The sequence below is a fragment of the Barbatula barbatula genome, assembly GCF_947034865.1.
Source record: "Barbatula barbatula genome assembly, chromosome: 19".
Lineage (NCBI taxonomy): Eukaryota > Metazoa > Chordata > Actinopteri > Cypriniformes > Nemacheilidae > Barbatula > Barbatula barbatula.
Genome location: NC_136782.1, coordinates 16,068,542 through 16,084,063, shown reverse-complemented (window position 1 = coordinate 16,084,063; position 15,522 = coordinate 16,068,542). Strand labels below are relative to the sequence as shown.

The 15,522-nt window shown below is 38.6% G+C and overlaps 1 protein-coding gene across 2 annotated transcripts in view; it reads right to left on the bottom strand.

The window, feature by feature from the left end:
* nlk2 (nemo-like kinase, type 2) overlaps nt 1–15,522 on the bottom strand; it is a 59,114-nt gene that overhangs the window by 9,907 nt on the left and 33,685 nt on the right. For both annotated transcript variants that reach the window (XM_079481731.1, XM_079481730.1), the window contains 4 exons: nt 10,938–11,044; nt 9,639–9,724; nt 8,061–8,270; nt 4,926–5,027 (listed from right to left, as the gene is read on the bottom strand). In XM_079481731.1, coding sequence (XP_079337857.1) covers nt 4,926–5,027; nt 8,061–8,270; nt 9,639–9,724; nt 10,938–11,044 — 505 coding nt within the window. The remainder of the gene's footprint in view (nt 1–4,925; nt 5,028–8,060; nt 8,271–9,638; nt 9,725–10,937; nt 11,045–15,522) is intronic.

The following is a 15,522-nucleotide window of genomic DNA, read 5'->3' as shown; positions in this document are numbered from 1 at the left end:
GGCACGAAAGTTTAAAAAGGAACAGGCCATTAAACGACACACGATGATAGATACGGCAGTGATTCTGCAGAAGGCTGAGGAGCAGAGAACAGGCTTACTTCTGTATAATGACAGGGAGATTTGTATGAAACCCGAGTATGTGAAATGAATGAACAACCAACACCAATGAAGATCTTAATACTTGTTTATAGAGAAAATAATCCTGAAGTGTATATTGTGGCACTGCCTATTTTTAGCTTTGGTTTTAAAAAGATACAAAGATGCAGCAGGAAAAAATATATACTTAAATATTCATAGAATCAAATGTGTTTAACACAATCTCCATAAGATATATATTTTTTTATATAATTAAGGGAAAAGACGACAAAGAGGCCTGTGAAGATATTAATGTATGTTGAGTAACACACACTTTACTATGTTGAAAGCCGTGAATGAGATACACTGTGACAAAAATATGAAAGAGAGGGCGGAAGGGAGAGATCAACCAACAAGAGACGGGCATTTTAATACTGAGTGGCACACTGAGATGGAATAACAGTCATGCATAGCGGGGCTGTAACTCTTCCACCTCTTAAAACAGACAGGGAGGATATTTGTTTCTGGTTTCAGTTGGTTTGGAAGCACTTAACGCTGGTTTGTGAGCTGGAATAAAAAGAGAGCTATAAGCATCGTATCTCTCGGATGCACTCTGAAGCTCGAACTAATCTGGATGAGCCCCAGATGGATCTTATTTCAAAACAGCCCAAATCAGATCTTCTCTATTTATAGACCAAGAACTGGACAGGGGGAACAAGTGCTTGAGGTCTCCCACATTTAACCAAAAAATGTCACCCAGTTAACCTCAGTAAAAAGATCATAACAAAAGATGATGTTAAGCAGTGAAACCGGACAGTGCATTCGGAAGAAAAATGGTCTTAATAGTTGTATATATTTATAGTATTACATGACTTCCATTGTCATTTTCCTACTATGGTAGTCAATGGTGGCCAAAAACTGTTATAAGCATTCTTCCAAATATCTTTCTCTGTGCTCATTAGAATTAAGTGTATACAGCTTTGGAACAACTTGAGGGGGAGAATATTTGTTTTTGGGTAACTGTCCCTTTAAATCTGAGATGACGCAGAAAAGATTTGCAAATCCCCTCAATTATATCAAAATGAAAAGAATCTTTAGTAAGTTTGTTTTAAAGTGATACTGCACCCCAAAAAGAAAATTCGGTCATCGTTTACTCATCATTTCAAACCTGATTGACTTCCTTTCGCAGAAAACGAAAGAAGATATTTTAAATAATGTCCGTACAATAGAAGTGAATGGGTGGTGCATGAAATGATGACAGAATTTAATTTTTGGCTGAATAATCCCTTTAAAAGATTGTTTTAATCCTTTAATGACAGATCTTAAAAACTGTTTGCAAGATTAAAAGCAAAAGTGTTGAGCTTTCATTCAAAACATTGAAGTCGAGGTCATTTTCTAATGAAGGTGATAACACTTCTATTTCTAAACTAATTACAAACAGGACAGGCTATTACCAAGCCACAAAAAGCAGAATCCTATATATAGAAAGTCTTCAATTGAGTCTGCTAAAGTGCCTGTCATTATAAGAACACTGGTGGTTACATCGTGCGGACAGAAAAAACCATCAACCATCTCTCGGCAGGTGTTATCGAGTTTAGATGTGGCAGACCGTCAGGCTACACGGCCCTTTGTGAATTTAGTTCACACATCTTCCCCTGCATACACGCCATACTATTGCATGCTAGGGCATCCACGTACAACCATCTAAAGCCATTGAACATTATCCCATTTACTTCATTTCCTCTGCTGTCTACAAGCCTTTACAGTAAGCCCACCCATCACTAGTGTCATCACTTTCTGACCCAAGTGTGTGTGTCTTGTGAAAGAGTGTGCAGGAGGAAATCGGATCTGATCGCGTTGCCTCGGCAAAGATGGAAAACAATCAGCGCTGAGCTGAGCATACATCTGTTTCTAAGAGCTCCCTATCCACAGACGCAGCAGACAGGTGGTTAAACCACTTTACAAAATCTCTTGTAGTTCCCACACATGTTAGTCTTATTTTTCTCTTCCTTCCTTTTCGTACTCATTTTTCATTCTCATTGTTCTTTCATTTGTCCTCTTATTTTTGATTTCTACCCCTTTCTTATTATTTTTCTTTCTTTCTTCCTTAGACTCCCTCCCTCTTTCACATTGTCTTATTTTGTTCTTTCTTTCATTCTGTTTGTTCATTCGTTCTCTTTGTTTCATTTATTTGTTCTCTTTCTTTCTCACATTTTTACTGCTCTACCATTTTCTCGCTCTCTTTCGCCCTTTCGTTCGTTCTCTAATTTTCCTTTTCTTTCTCTTTCAAATAAGAAACAAATCTTTCTAATTTGTTCGCACTCCCTCCCCCTCTCACTTTTTACACTTCCTTTTCTCACATGTTCTTTTTTTTTGTTCTTTCTTTCTTTCATTTTGTCCGGTTCGGTCATTCTTTCGCTTTCGTTTGTTTATTCTTTCTCTTTTTTTCAATCATTCATTCGTTTTCTTGCTTTCGTTCGCTCCCCCTCTCACATTTTTATTGCTCTACCATTTTCTCTCTTTGGCTCTCAATTTTTTATTCTCTCTCTCACCTTCTCTCTTACTTTCCTCTTCTATTCTACCACTACACGCCACTAAAAGCTTCCTCTCTTTCTAGTGAAGGTAAGAGCCTTGCAAAATTAATAGAAGTAATGAAGTCCCAGTGCAGGCAGTCGAGTTGATCTTAAGACTCGGTCCTCTTTTTAGATCTCGGTCTCGCTCTTTCTGTCTTTTTTTCAATTTGGACAGACTTCTTTATTTACTCTTCCATCCCAAGCACTCAGTCAAATCCTGAGTGATTGTTGAGCACGGGCATTAAAAAAACCACATACCACAGTGCTGTTGAGAACTATGCTGAAATGCCTCTTGAAATCCTGCTGTCAGACTCTCTGGAGATCCGCTTCTCTCCCTGCCTTTTTTTCACTCAAAAACCTTGCTGATAAGCTCCTCACCTTCTCAAAAGTTGAGGTGGAGGTCTGGTGTACCATATTTACAGTTTTACAGACTTCCCCCGGCAAAGCCACCTGACCTCTCAATCATTATTGCCCCCCCTTCTTTGACCTTCAATGCATGGAATGGTGACCAAAGAGCATTGTTATCAGGAAAGACAACAAAAGACGTTCTCTGAAAACCTTGACTGCACACATTAAATAAAATATCATCACCGACAGACTGAAATCTTGTATCTCCATTTTTCATAATTATTTAAAAAAAAATGTATATCATTTAAGTAATCATTTTATAATTTAATCATAACTAATGGTCACTCTTCATGTTTGTCTCTGGGTTTTATAAATATTTAACCAATAAATAGTATTTAAAAAAAACTTTGACAACCTTATTATTTTTTTATTTCATGAAAAGTGGAAGTTTTGGAGATTCAAGCTTTCGGTCCGACACCAATAATAACCAAGTCTTTCCAAACATGATTAGAAACTGAGACTGAAACTATTTGCTTACATTTCAACAGTATGGGGGCCATTACCCAGGATGCATTTTTGCAATCATCTGTGTGTTTTGTATTGTATTTCTAAGTAAACACGCTCTAAGAAAGAAGACATTAAGAGGCTGTGTTAAGATCCATTTGATAAAGCTTTCAAATAACACAATTTAAAAATACATTTGTTTAATGTTTTGCTCAAAGCGTGCTCTATTTCAAATAAATGTCTTGCGCTTTATATTCTGTTATATGATGCTATGACATTCATAGTTGGGTCTTTAGTGTCCTTGAACTACAGAGCCTGCTGTACAAATAGTACTGAGAATTTACCTAAATACCACGAGTCTGACATTCAATCTAGGTGCATTTATATATATATATATATATATATATATATATATACACACAGTATATACATTCATTCAGACCGGACAGATGAAGACAGGTGACCATGACTACAATACAGAGAGACCCAGTTTTCTGTCCGATCTCCCTCCACGTACTGTAACAGGAAACTGCTTTCTACATGATAAAAACACCACACACAGAAGGTAACGTCGAGTGACAAGGTCAGCCAAATGAGAGGGCCATGGAGTGTGTGCGCAGTTGGCACATGGTGGTGAATGGACCTAAATTGTACCTCTTTTAATCAAGCAGGTGCATGCCTGTGTGTAAAGATCTTTGGTGGGCAGCCAGGCATCAGGTCGATGCAATGCAGGAAGCAGAGGTCCACAGCATTTCCTCTGCATTTCCTGTTCTCACCAGGGTACTGCCTTCTCAGCGTAGCTGTCTCGAGCTACAGAGCCAACACCCAGAGCCAATCTCACACTCATACACTCACACAGGGTACAGCTTTCTACATATTCAAAACCGTGAATGTAGCAATTTGTCAAACGGGACGCTAAGGTCACAAATGTTAGTTTCACCATTTTGTAATATTGCAATGATTAAAGACAGCTGCCTACATAAAGTACATAGATAATAGCCATGATGTTCCTCTCTCTCTCTCTCTCTCTCTCTCTCCCTGCACTCATCAACTGATCAATTCGTCTGTCAGTGGATACGATGGAGGACAGGAAATGGAGACTGAAGGAGGGAGTAAAAGCGAGGAGCCCGGAGCGAGCCGAGCGCAGAGAGTCCTGCAGCAGCAGCTGAAGGGAGATTTCTGCACTCCGGGGGCAGGACGAGCGGCTCGATTCCATAAACAAGGTGCACGATCGGTCAATAGGTGCCGTCACTCAACAAGAACAGCCTGTCGCCATGGCAGCGCCACAGGACCTGCGTATAATCAGGCTTCCTGGGACCGAAAACAGCGCTCGCCCAGTACATAATCTGCTAATGAGTCATTCAGTTTGTCATTGCTGGTTGTGTGGTTCCCGAACACCGTGTACCTCTATGACAACAGACTCACCTGTTTGTGAGGCCCTCGCAGGATGTGAGCCCTGGCCCCCTCGCACGCCGTCCTCATGGCCTCCAAAGATGGAGTCCCCAGCAGATCGGTGATCAAGTCCAGCTGTTATGTCGAGAGAAAAAGAATAAATAGTAGTATAAACAAAGCTGTTATACATGGAGAGAAAAAAAAAGTACGATAAATAGAGCTATCCCTTTAAAGCAGCAACTTGTGTCTCTCTATCACCATCTCTGCTTGAAATATAAATTACTGGTCGCTTGGAGTTTCTTTTTTCATACAGTACATTGGTTGAAGTCAAATTATATCAAACTGCAATTTCCTTGTACAGCTCAGGAAATAAATCATTATTATAAGCTCACCGTTGCAAATCAAGGCAAGGACACGGTTTACAACATTGATGTTTTAAGCAGTCGATAATAATTTATTTTTGTTCATTTTAATCAAAAACGTTATGCATTACAGCTTTAATATAAAAAAACAACACTTTAATTAACCGTGAATGTAAATGAATACATAACAGGAATTATTTCTATAATATTGTGTAAATAATTAACATTTAAACGAAGTACATTTCTTAGGGGTGGGAATCCCACACGATTCGATCCAGAATTGATTCAAAGGGTCACGATTCGATTCAGAATTGATTCTCGATATACTTATTAGCATATTTAAGATGTCATCAATAGATGTCATCAATCAATAACTGATTTATCCCAACCGAGAATAGATTTTTTTCTCACCACCCCTACAATTAAGTTCAAATACATAAAATATCTATGGCAGTAAATTATTTGTATACCAAGAAACAGTATGATGTCAACACTTGATGTATTAACACTAGATCTTTTTATTAAAAAGTCTAACCAAAAATGCAGAGAAACCAAGGCCTAGAAATGTGTTCTGTACGCAAGCAAACTGGAGCAGAACCACATTCGAATAAATCAAATTCTTTACTGGAGAGAATTTAATGAGCCTTAAAGGGAACGTCGATGTGCTGTCTTTGCACATTCAGCACTGGGTGGATGAGAAACACACAAACGCACTGAGAGGAACAGCCAGTCCCAGAGTCTGTGATACACTACAGGGAAATGTGAATAGAACATATGGCTAATAATCTTCTGTGTAAAATACTTAAGTAATCTTACTCCTAAGAGCATTTGTTACATGTGCTCTATTAAACAACAAGCAGATTGAAAACAACGGGGATCGGCTACTAATGTTAAGTTCTGGTAAAAATAAATATTTAAGTTGATTAATTACATTATAGTACTACTTTTTATATTTGTTAAGTTTAAAGACACAACATATTTGAGGGAATATCTATTTCCCAATTTATCCATCCATCTATCCATCGTGGACTATTAATATGAACGACTTTCATGAACACACCACACTAAGCAAAGTGACTTTTCTGGCTGATCTGCCATCCGAAATGCCCAGCATGGGATGAATGCTGAGCTGAACACATTGAAGATTACTGTGGCTGAATGTAATATGTTATTGCATCATATGTCATGTTTACGAAATGCTTAAAATAGAAGAGAGAGAGGCATCGCTGAAAGTGTGAACACTGGTGTCTGTAATGTTTGCTGAAAACAGGACAGAGGGCTTCTGGGTCACGGTTATACGGGGGTTTCAGCACAACAGAGCCTTGAGCTGTCCCGATGCTCGCACACTCTCTCTCCCTCATTAGCATGGCAGCAGAACATTTGCCAAAAATATGGTACGTTCAAGTCACACTCGCAGCATTAGTATACCGATTTTTTTGCTTCCACAAATAACATTATTAAAGCTGAGCATGCATGTATAACACAAGGGTTGTATCTTTTCTTGTATTATAGATGCTTTTACATTCAAAGCGATAACAAATGAACGTTACTGTGCCATGCACACTTTTATTGCACAAACGTAACTTCCGATACACATCTGCAAAGAATAGAGTCCCTGTAGATTATTTCTGTCTAACCAGTATTGTTTTGGGTTACCAGAAGAGCCGTTAGTTGGCTAAACATAAAGGGATACTTCAGGCAACTCCTGAAATGTTTTACTCACCCTCAAGGCATCCTAACTGAATATGACTTTCTTCTTGAAGAATAATTCAGTTGGAGTTATAATACCACGTATCATTTTACTTCCAAGCAGTAGAATGGGAGTGAATGGTTATACATTTTTTGAAGCTCCAAAAAGTGCATCCATCGATCAAAGAACTGCTAGACACGGCTCCGTGGTCTTAAACAAACGCATTGATTCGCTTCAGAAGACCTTTGTGAAGGTCTCGTTGAAGTCAAGCTTCCGTTATCCCTCTGCTGCGTGTGAACCTGAGGCTTGTTTTTCCAGCAAATAACAGTGACAAAACGAAAATGTTGCGTTCGTCACCGGAACTTACGAAATGCCTACGTCATTTTCCGGAAAAACAAGAGCTATCATTGAGAGCTATCATGTCTAACAGGTAGGAAATATACAGAAATTGAAGATTTCAAACACTTTGTAGTCTTTAATGCTAAATTGTAAATTAAATAGCAAAGAATTCTCATTAAACTACAAAACACATTGATTTTCTCTATTCTTTTTTCTTTAATTAACATTAGTGACAAGAGTCACAGTAGCATGTTTAAGAACGCGGCCCTTTTAAGAGCGGTGTCTTTAGGCAGATCTGAGGCCACTCCCATTTCCCAACTCTGCATTCATTTGAGATGTTATTTAACACATTAAAGTCTGTGCTTACAAAAATACATAGACAAAAAAAATTATATTATTATTTAATTGTATGATAATTGTATAAAATAAAACACTTCTTGAATTTGGATGTATGTTAATTATATAAAATAAAAATGTCTTTGAAAGACAAGTTTAGCCAAGTAACGGCTCTTCTCGGTTTCTTTTGTTTGTTATCAGACATAATCTATAGGCACTCTATATTTGTGAACGTGTACCGGAAGTTAAGTTTGTTTATGTTGTCACTTTGAAACAGTCTATATATACGACTGGCCCAACCCTTAAATTTAAAGGCCTGTGATTGGCTGATAAAAATATTGTTCATGTCCTTAACCTTTCAACTAAAATAACATGGCTCTGAACAGGATGAAACTGAGAGATAGAGCACATCAAGTGCTGTGCATCAGCACATGTAAATACCTGTTGGATGGGACTCTGGGCCTGAAACAAGATGCGTCGCCCAAGCAGCTCGGCAAAGATGCAGCCCACAGACCAGATGTCAATGGCGTTGGAATAGTGCCTGCTTCCCATCAGGATCTCTGGCGCTCTGTAGTATTGTGTGACCACCTCCTGTGTCATGTGACGCGACTCGTCCAGCTCCTCCACTCTCGCCAGGCCAAAGTCACAAATCTGCGCAAAATTAAGGATTATTTACACACTTTAGTGGACTAATAGACATGGGATACAAAATGCGTAATTTTTATTGTAGCATCACATTATGCAATAAAACCATTTGAGAGATAAACAAAGGAGCTGTAAACAAAAGAATTTAAAATCAACCCGTGGTGAAAGTGCTCCTGGGAAAAAAAAGCAATATGTCTCTCTACTCCTCTTAGAAATGGCACACCATGCATTACGAACACCCAGTTCATCCCAACGCTTTCATTTTACCATAAATATCCACAAAATCTATAATATTTTTTTAATAAAATATATTTTGTTCAACCTCATTTCAATTCTAACATTGTTCCTAAAGATTAAAAACAAATGTTTCCAATAATGATAACAATTGGAATAATGAATAATGAGGCGATAAAATAACATTTTACTAACATAACTTTTTTTTAAGTAAACAATTTATTTAACAGCCTAATGTAATATTTTCTTCTGCTTTACAATTTATCTAAGGTGTGACATGGGAAATGTTTGTTGTTTTGTGTTCATTTGCTAAGTACTCGATATAAACAGCTTTTATATATTTTTTTATGCTGACACTATTAACTATTAAAATAAACGGAATCCTGACATAAGAGGTAGAACAGCAAAGACAATTTAGCTGAATATTACAAAGCTTTAAAAACACACACAGTTAACGCAAAACATATGAACGGACATGAAATAATAGTTTCCTCAAAGCAGCGTCGAAACCTAATTAGACACAAGCGCGTTTGATCGCAGGACATGACCGTACGATAAGGCCTGGCACGTCAGAGCTAAAATAAGAGAAACGCTCCTCCTTTTCGGAAATGGGGATTAGGAACTAAATGAACCGTCGCATACTAAATGATTCCCTCTCTGCGGCCCAACAGAATGATCAATTCCCACTCTCCCCTCGAGCACATTTCTCCTGCTACTAAAGTCAGCACGCACACGCACGGAGACTTGCTCTCTCTCTTTCGTTCTCTCTTTTCTGTATCTTCCATATCTCTCTTGCGTTTTCTATTGTGGCTGAGCGCTCTCTATGGGAACCAAAATGAAGATTTATGTCAGGAACCGAGCAGATGAATCAATCCCAAGGGGGCCCTGACTCCCCGGAGCCAGAGATTGTGTGCGTTAGTGTGTGTAGGTTGGCCCTGTGGACCCGGCCTGGCCGGCAAGATATGAGGTCTCTCTGCAGAAAGAAATGAGTTATAAAGCTTAAAAAACAACAACAGAATTCATGGCCTATAGTCAGGGTTTATATTGTTAAGGCAGCAGGGCTGTACAGACACAAAAGAAGCTGGTGTGAAAGAGAGGAAGGAGTCAAACATATGGACGATGAACAATGACTAGTTTTACCTTAAGCACACAGTTGCTGTTGACCAGAAGGTTACCAGGTTTGATGTCTCTGTGCAAAATGCCAGCGGAGTGTAGATACTTCAGTCCTGTATAGACAACAGATATAAAAATATACATCAGACCACCATTTTTGGACACACGCTGTGTTCATATGAAATGTGCTGTCATGCTTTGAAATGATATCCTGTTTATAAATAACACACGTTGGAACCATGTTGCCGTTTTATACACTATAGGGTGTAACATAGCATTGTGTATCTTTTAAACACTGATGTGTGTATTGTTTGCTACACATGGTGGGAAGAAAACTAATAATGTACAACCATGAACAAGCAAGTAGAGTCTAACCGCATTTCTTGTTGAACTGGTGAAGGGAGGGCGGGAATATACAGTGAATATATAGGGCTGATCGTTGAAGGTCAAATTGTTTTCACTACAGACTTGGCAAAACCTTCTCTCGTTGGGACATTCACTCTCATTTCCTCGATTTAAAAAGTAAATATTAAATAAATTGTTTAAAAAGTGTTATACAATAAAACGTTCAATTAAAATAATCGTTTAACAGCCCTAAAAAAGATTAAGTCCGATTAGTCTCATCCAGTTTGTGTTTACATCATTTACAGTATGTCTGTGTACTGTGCATTAGGGCTGTCCTCGACTAAGTATTAACATAGTTGAATCGAATCAGAATTGTCGTTATTTACCAGTGAGCTACCATTAAAGTTACTTTATTTATGTACAGGAGGAATGCAATAAAGCATCTTTCCATATAATTATATAAAAATCCATGTCACTCCTTTACGTTTAGTGCAGAGAAAACAAGTCCCGAAAGTCTTCGCCGTACTTGCTATATGTGGTGATAATTTTTCTGCATCACGCAGCACAAAGTTGCACTTGCATTACATAAAAAATTCATACTCATATTACATCTAGTGGTTTCTGTAAAACTGATGTGGCTTGAAAGTATGATTCGTGTAATGGCCATAGACTAAACAGGTAATGACTAATATATTTAAAGATGTGGAATCGGATCACTTCCTCTCATGCCCATTGAAGCCCGTTCAAGTTTTCATTTTTTCAAAAACGAAAAGTGAGGTACACTGTAGCTGAAAATAGGTGGTTTTGTGACCCTTTAAGACATTATGTAAACACTTGTAAATACTCTGGATGAGAACTCTCGCAATTATTCGTTTGACAGGCCTAATTTAAAATATTATATATATGGAATATACAAATGTGCTCATTTAGATAGCAGAGTGAACGTGTTTGTGCGTGTGTCTGTTTGTGTGTGCGTCTGACCTCGCAGGATCTGGTAGAGAAAGACTTTGACGTGATCAGAGCTCAGGGGCTGTGGAGACACGATGATCTTATGAAGGTCACTCTGCATCAGCTCCGTCACCACATAACTGTAGTTAGAGCTATGTCAAGGGAAACAATCATGCCAAAAATAACAGCAGGAAGTTCAGACACAAACGCAACCCTCCACATGATGGACAGTATTATCACTCGTCTGAAAACAGTGGATGGAGGAGGAGGTCAATAGGAAATAGGGAGGGGGAATGAAGAAGATTGCATCTAAGAGACAACCTTACAACTTCGAGCTAATATTATCGACCATTCAAATAAGCTTTCATCCATTTCAGCGAATCGTCCATCTTCTTCCATTTTCATTAAATGTGTTCAGTTCAGTCTTCAGTTAAAATGATTCACTGAGTTCATGAGTCATCACTAGATATTCTTCTTAAACTAAATCCTACTGAATATGTGTGGACGTGCAGTGACGTTTATCACTGTTTTGGGACTCTTTAATGTAGGTTCAAATGCTATTTTTTGACATTTTAAATATAATATTATAATACCCAACTCTAAAGTGCCAGTTCACCTATTAGCTTCACAGAAAAACTCAAACTTACTCACCCTCATGTTTTTTCAAACCTGTATGACTTTCTTCTGCTGAACACAAAAGAAGATATTTTGAAGAACTTTGGCAGCCAAACAAAATGGCGTCCCTATTGTGTGTATAAAAAAAACAATGAGACAAAATATCTTCTTTTGTGTTCTTAGTAGAAAGTGGTACAGACTTTGCAGAACATGAGGGTGAATAAATAGTAAAAAAATGTTGTTAAGGCCTTTAATGTAATAAACTTTTATTATAGTATCCTAGTATATTGATGTAGCAATTTTTTAAATGTATTGTTTAACATTTTAAAATGAAATAAAACTTAGAATTTTAATAAAATTTTAAAATTAAAATAAATATGGACAAATTATATTATATTTGAGCTGAAAAACAGATTGATCTATATTTTCTAGGTAGATAAGTAGGATGTTATCTGGATGCTTTGTGCTTGTCTCAATTCACTGCCTATTAAGCCCCGATTCACATTTCGCATCTTTTCGGGGTGCATATTAATTATTTGCACACGCAAATAGGGGCACATTTTTCCATCGCGATGATAATACACAGTGTGTGATTTGAAGAGAAAGACTATTTTAGCTTTTGGACACAGCCTTAGTCTGACCTTTATTTCAAAAAGGAAATTTGTATTTTGCATAAACTTCACCTGGAGACACACATCATGACTTGCTCATGTTCTAAAGAATGAACCAGAGCTACCAGTCTGTCAAAACAAACACCAACTTTAGCAATCAACACATCCGAGCACGGGCTCAACACGTCTCCTGTCAGTAAATACAGCGATGGAAAAGGCGTAGGAGGACTTCCGGCACAGACAAACTGCTAGTGATCTTCCTTTAATACACACACAAAGACAAGCAGATCTATGGCACCGGTCCAGTCGAGCGTTTGCTGTACAGTATAGGACACTGGACACCATATGAGCCTTGATGGATTTATATCCGTGGAAAAAGCCAATGCAACCATTTACTGCAAGCAAGTCAGCACAGAAAGAGCGAGAAGAGAAAGAAAGAACTAGAGCTGATCATGCACGATTGCTTGATCGACTGTCTCCATCGCGTCCTCCCACCCCAACCCCTCAGCATTTACCGACACATACAATCTTCTTTGAGCAGAAATCCTGAATGAAACTAGCTCTCAGCTGCAAGAGTGTCACAACTGTTTTCATCCCATCCTTCACAGTCTGTGCAAATGCCACAAATGTTTTGAGATCTTAGAAGTTGAGCACGTCACATTTAGTGGCGTTAAAACATAACTATCCATAGATCACTTTGGAAAATGTAAAGAATGCTGCAGAAGCACTTCCAATTTCATTTTTACATCTAACATATATGCAGTGCTAAAAAACTTTGTAAAACGTAAACAATGCTGGTCAAGAACACCCAAAGTGGTCTATAACACTTCGGAGTTCCCATAGCTCTTATAGTGGAGCTTGAAAGAAGAAACACAGTAGACGTGAACAATACTTCAAATTGCTTGACTTTCTACGCAATATGACTGATGACTTTCACCGTGGATGCCAAAATAGTTCGAAAATCACATACACCTACATTGAAGAGAGTGTGCACGAAACATCGAGAATATCATAGGCATGAAAACTTCAGTTTAGATTTGTAGGACCAGTAGATAACCATTGGTTTTGTAGGCTTTCCAGACAGTTTTCACTGGTAACGGCATGAAAATTACCCAGAATGCCCTAGTCTGAATAATGCACGGGCAAGCAGCTCGTATTGAAGCACACAATTTCAAAATGAGTCCTTATGGTAACAACATTCTGTTACTACATTTTACAATGCATTATATTGGTCTTCTGGGTTTAAGCAACACAATTTCTCCATAATTTCTTCCCTGGATTTTCCCTGCACCGCCTCGATCAACAAAGGCAATATCTGTTTAACAGCTCTTTGTGGGGTAATAGAACATCACAGCGTAAAAGGACAGTATTCGGTCTGTCCTGTTTATTTGCCGCATAAGCTTTCTTTTTTACCAGTACCTCAGTAACTTCTAAAGCGTACATTTCTGAGGAAGTACAAACAAACCCTAAAAAGTTAACCAGGTCAGTATCATCGTGCAGAAAAATGGGTTACTTTGTTACCGCAACACGACAGGTAAAAAATAAATGACACATGGTTAAAACTCAAAAGAAGACCTGTCGGGAGCTCAAAGCAGACCTCGGAACAATATGTGGTAATCGCATGAGAACAGAGGGCTTTTGTCATGTGCTTAATTACCCTCATGCAAATGGCGGCTGTGCTTGATTGCTTCACTGAAATGCAAATTACACATCCTTCGAGCTCGACTCTAAAGCTGACGTGGAAACACTCACACCCGGGATTTGATTTAGGACTATAGGGAGAAAAGTATGTGGCACTCGGTTGGTTCTCCGCGGCCCGTGACTCTCTCGCTTCCCGAATTAGCGCTGGAACGGTGTTGTTGGATCATTGTGCCAAATAGCGCAGCTTGACTGTGGGCAGAGGTGAAGAGGCACCTGTGGATTAAGGCACTTTCCTCTTCTCATCTATAGGATGATTTACTGAAAGCTAAGAGTTTTAAAAGGAGGTCGATTTCACCTACTAAACAGTTGCCATGGTGACAAGCAGGACACAAGAGTACATATAGGGTGACACGAACACACCCTGTCTAACGCATCACAGTATATGTTTGTAATGTAACCCTTAATAAAATATGTTGTTCAAGCCTCATTTCTCATTTATCTCCTCAAGTCTGTTTTAAGAGAAAGTTTTGTATTCCACAGAAACCTCAACACGGTCGTGGTTATGTGCCATTTAACAAACACATACGCAAGCACCCGGCTCACATTGACCTTGCACACATTTGTTAAAACACAGATCATACACACAGAAAGAGGGGCTACGCCACGGATGTGACTGAACCTGGCTTTCAAAAAGTGGTCTTGCATAATTGCAAGGTATAATCGCTGCCAGATGCAGATGGTGAGAGGCGTATTTCACAGCTTTGCTGGGTGCTAATTGACCTGCTCGGAGACCTGGGGGGGATCCGCTAATTCTGCTGCTACAGTCTTTTCAGTAATTAAACCCAGCGCACCTTGCTTCTGTCAGCCCATTGGCCATCGTTGCCTTTTATCTTTCACATCCTGCCTCAGCAACGGTCACTAGATAACATTTGAGACTGGACTTGCGCGGCACGCAAGAAACCGAATGACAAAAAAAACCTGGCAGCCGCCTGTACGGTAACAAACCAGAAAAGAGGTGCATCCCAAGAAGCCATGCAAGTTCTGTCATCGGCAATGAAAACAAATGATGCCTATTGTTATTGTCGTGTCAAAAAACTCAGCACACTCATGCAAGCATGAAAGCACCCTTCCATGTGGGACGAAACTTCTCGTGGCTATATCACAGAAAACACCCATTGCAAATGCCTAAACTAATACTCAGTCCCATTGGAATGTGGATATAATACTTGCGTATATTGTATAAGCACATTGAAATGTCACTGGAGTAAGGGCATCGATACTTGTCTGTAGTAATGGGTGACGTGTGGCTTATGCCGGGGCCTCACCAAAATATATATTTTGAATCTTATAAGAGTTTTAAACCTGGAGGACAAAAAATCCTTGATTTATTCGTCTTGCTCCCGTACTGTGTTGTGTGCCCACTGTGCCGTGACGAAGTTTTTATTATTTCACCGTAGGCTTTGTTTAGTATATATGTGTCCAATATAAACAAATGTGTACATATGACCTTTTATGTCATTTAAAAAAAACTACTTCTAGATGTGAAATTGTCGTCTACAGCATTCAAGATGGCATAGCACTAGATATCATTTTAATGCAATTGAAATATTGTTGTATTTAGGTCTTCACATAAATGAAAAAAACAATATTAATACCGTTTTCTAAACAATTGCAGCTGACATTATCATCTGAAAGAGTCTACTGGCTCTACTAGCTCCACTGGACCTATTTTTTCTGTTCCACCTTAAAGC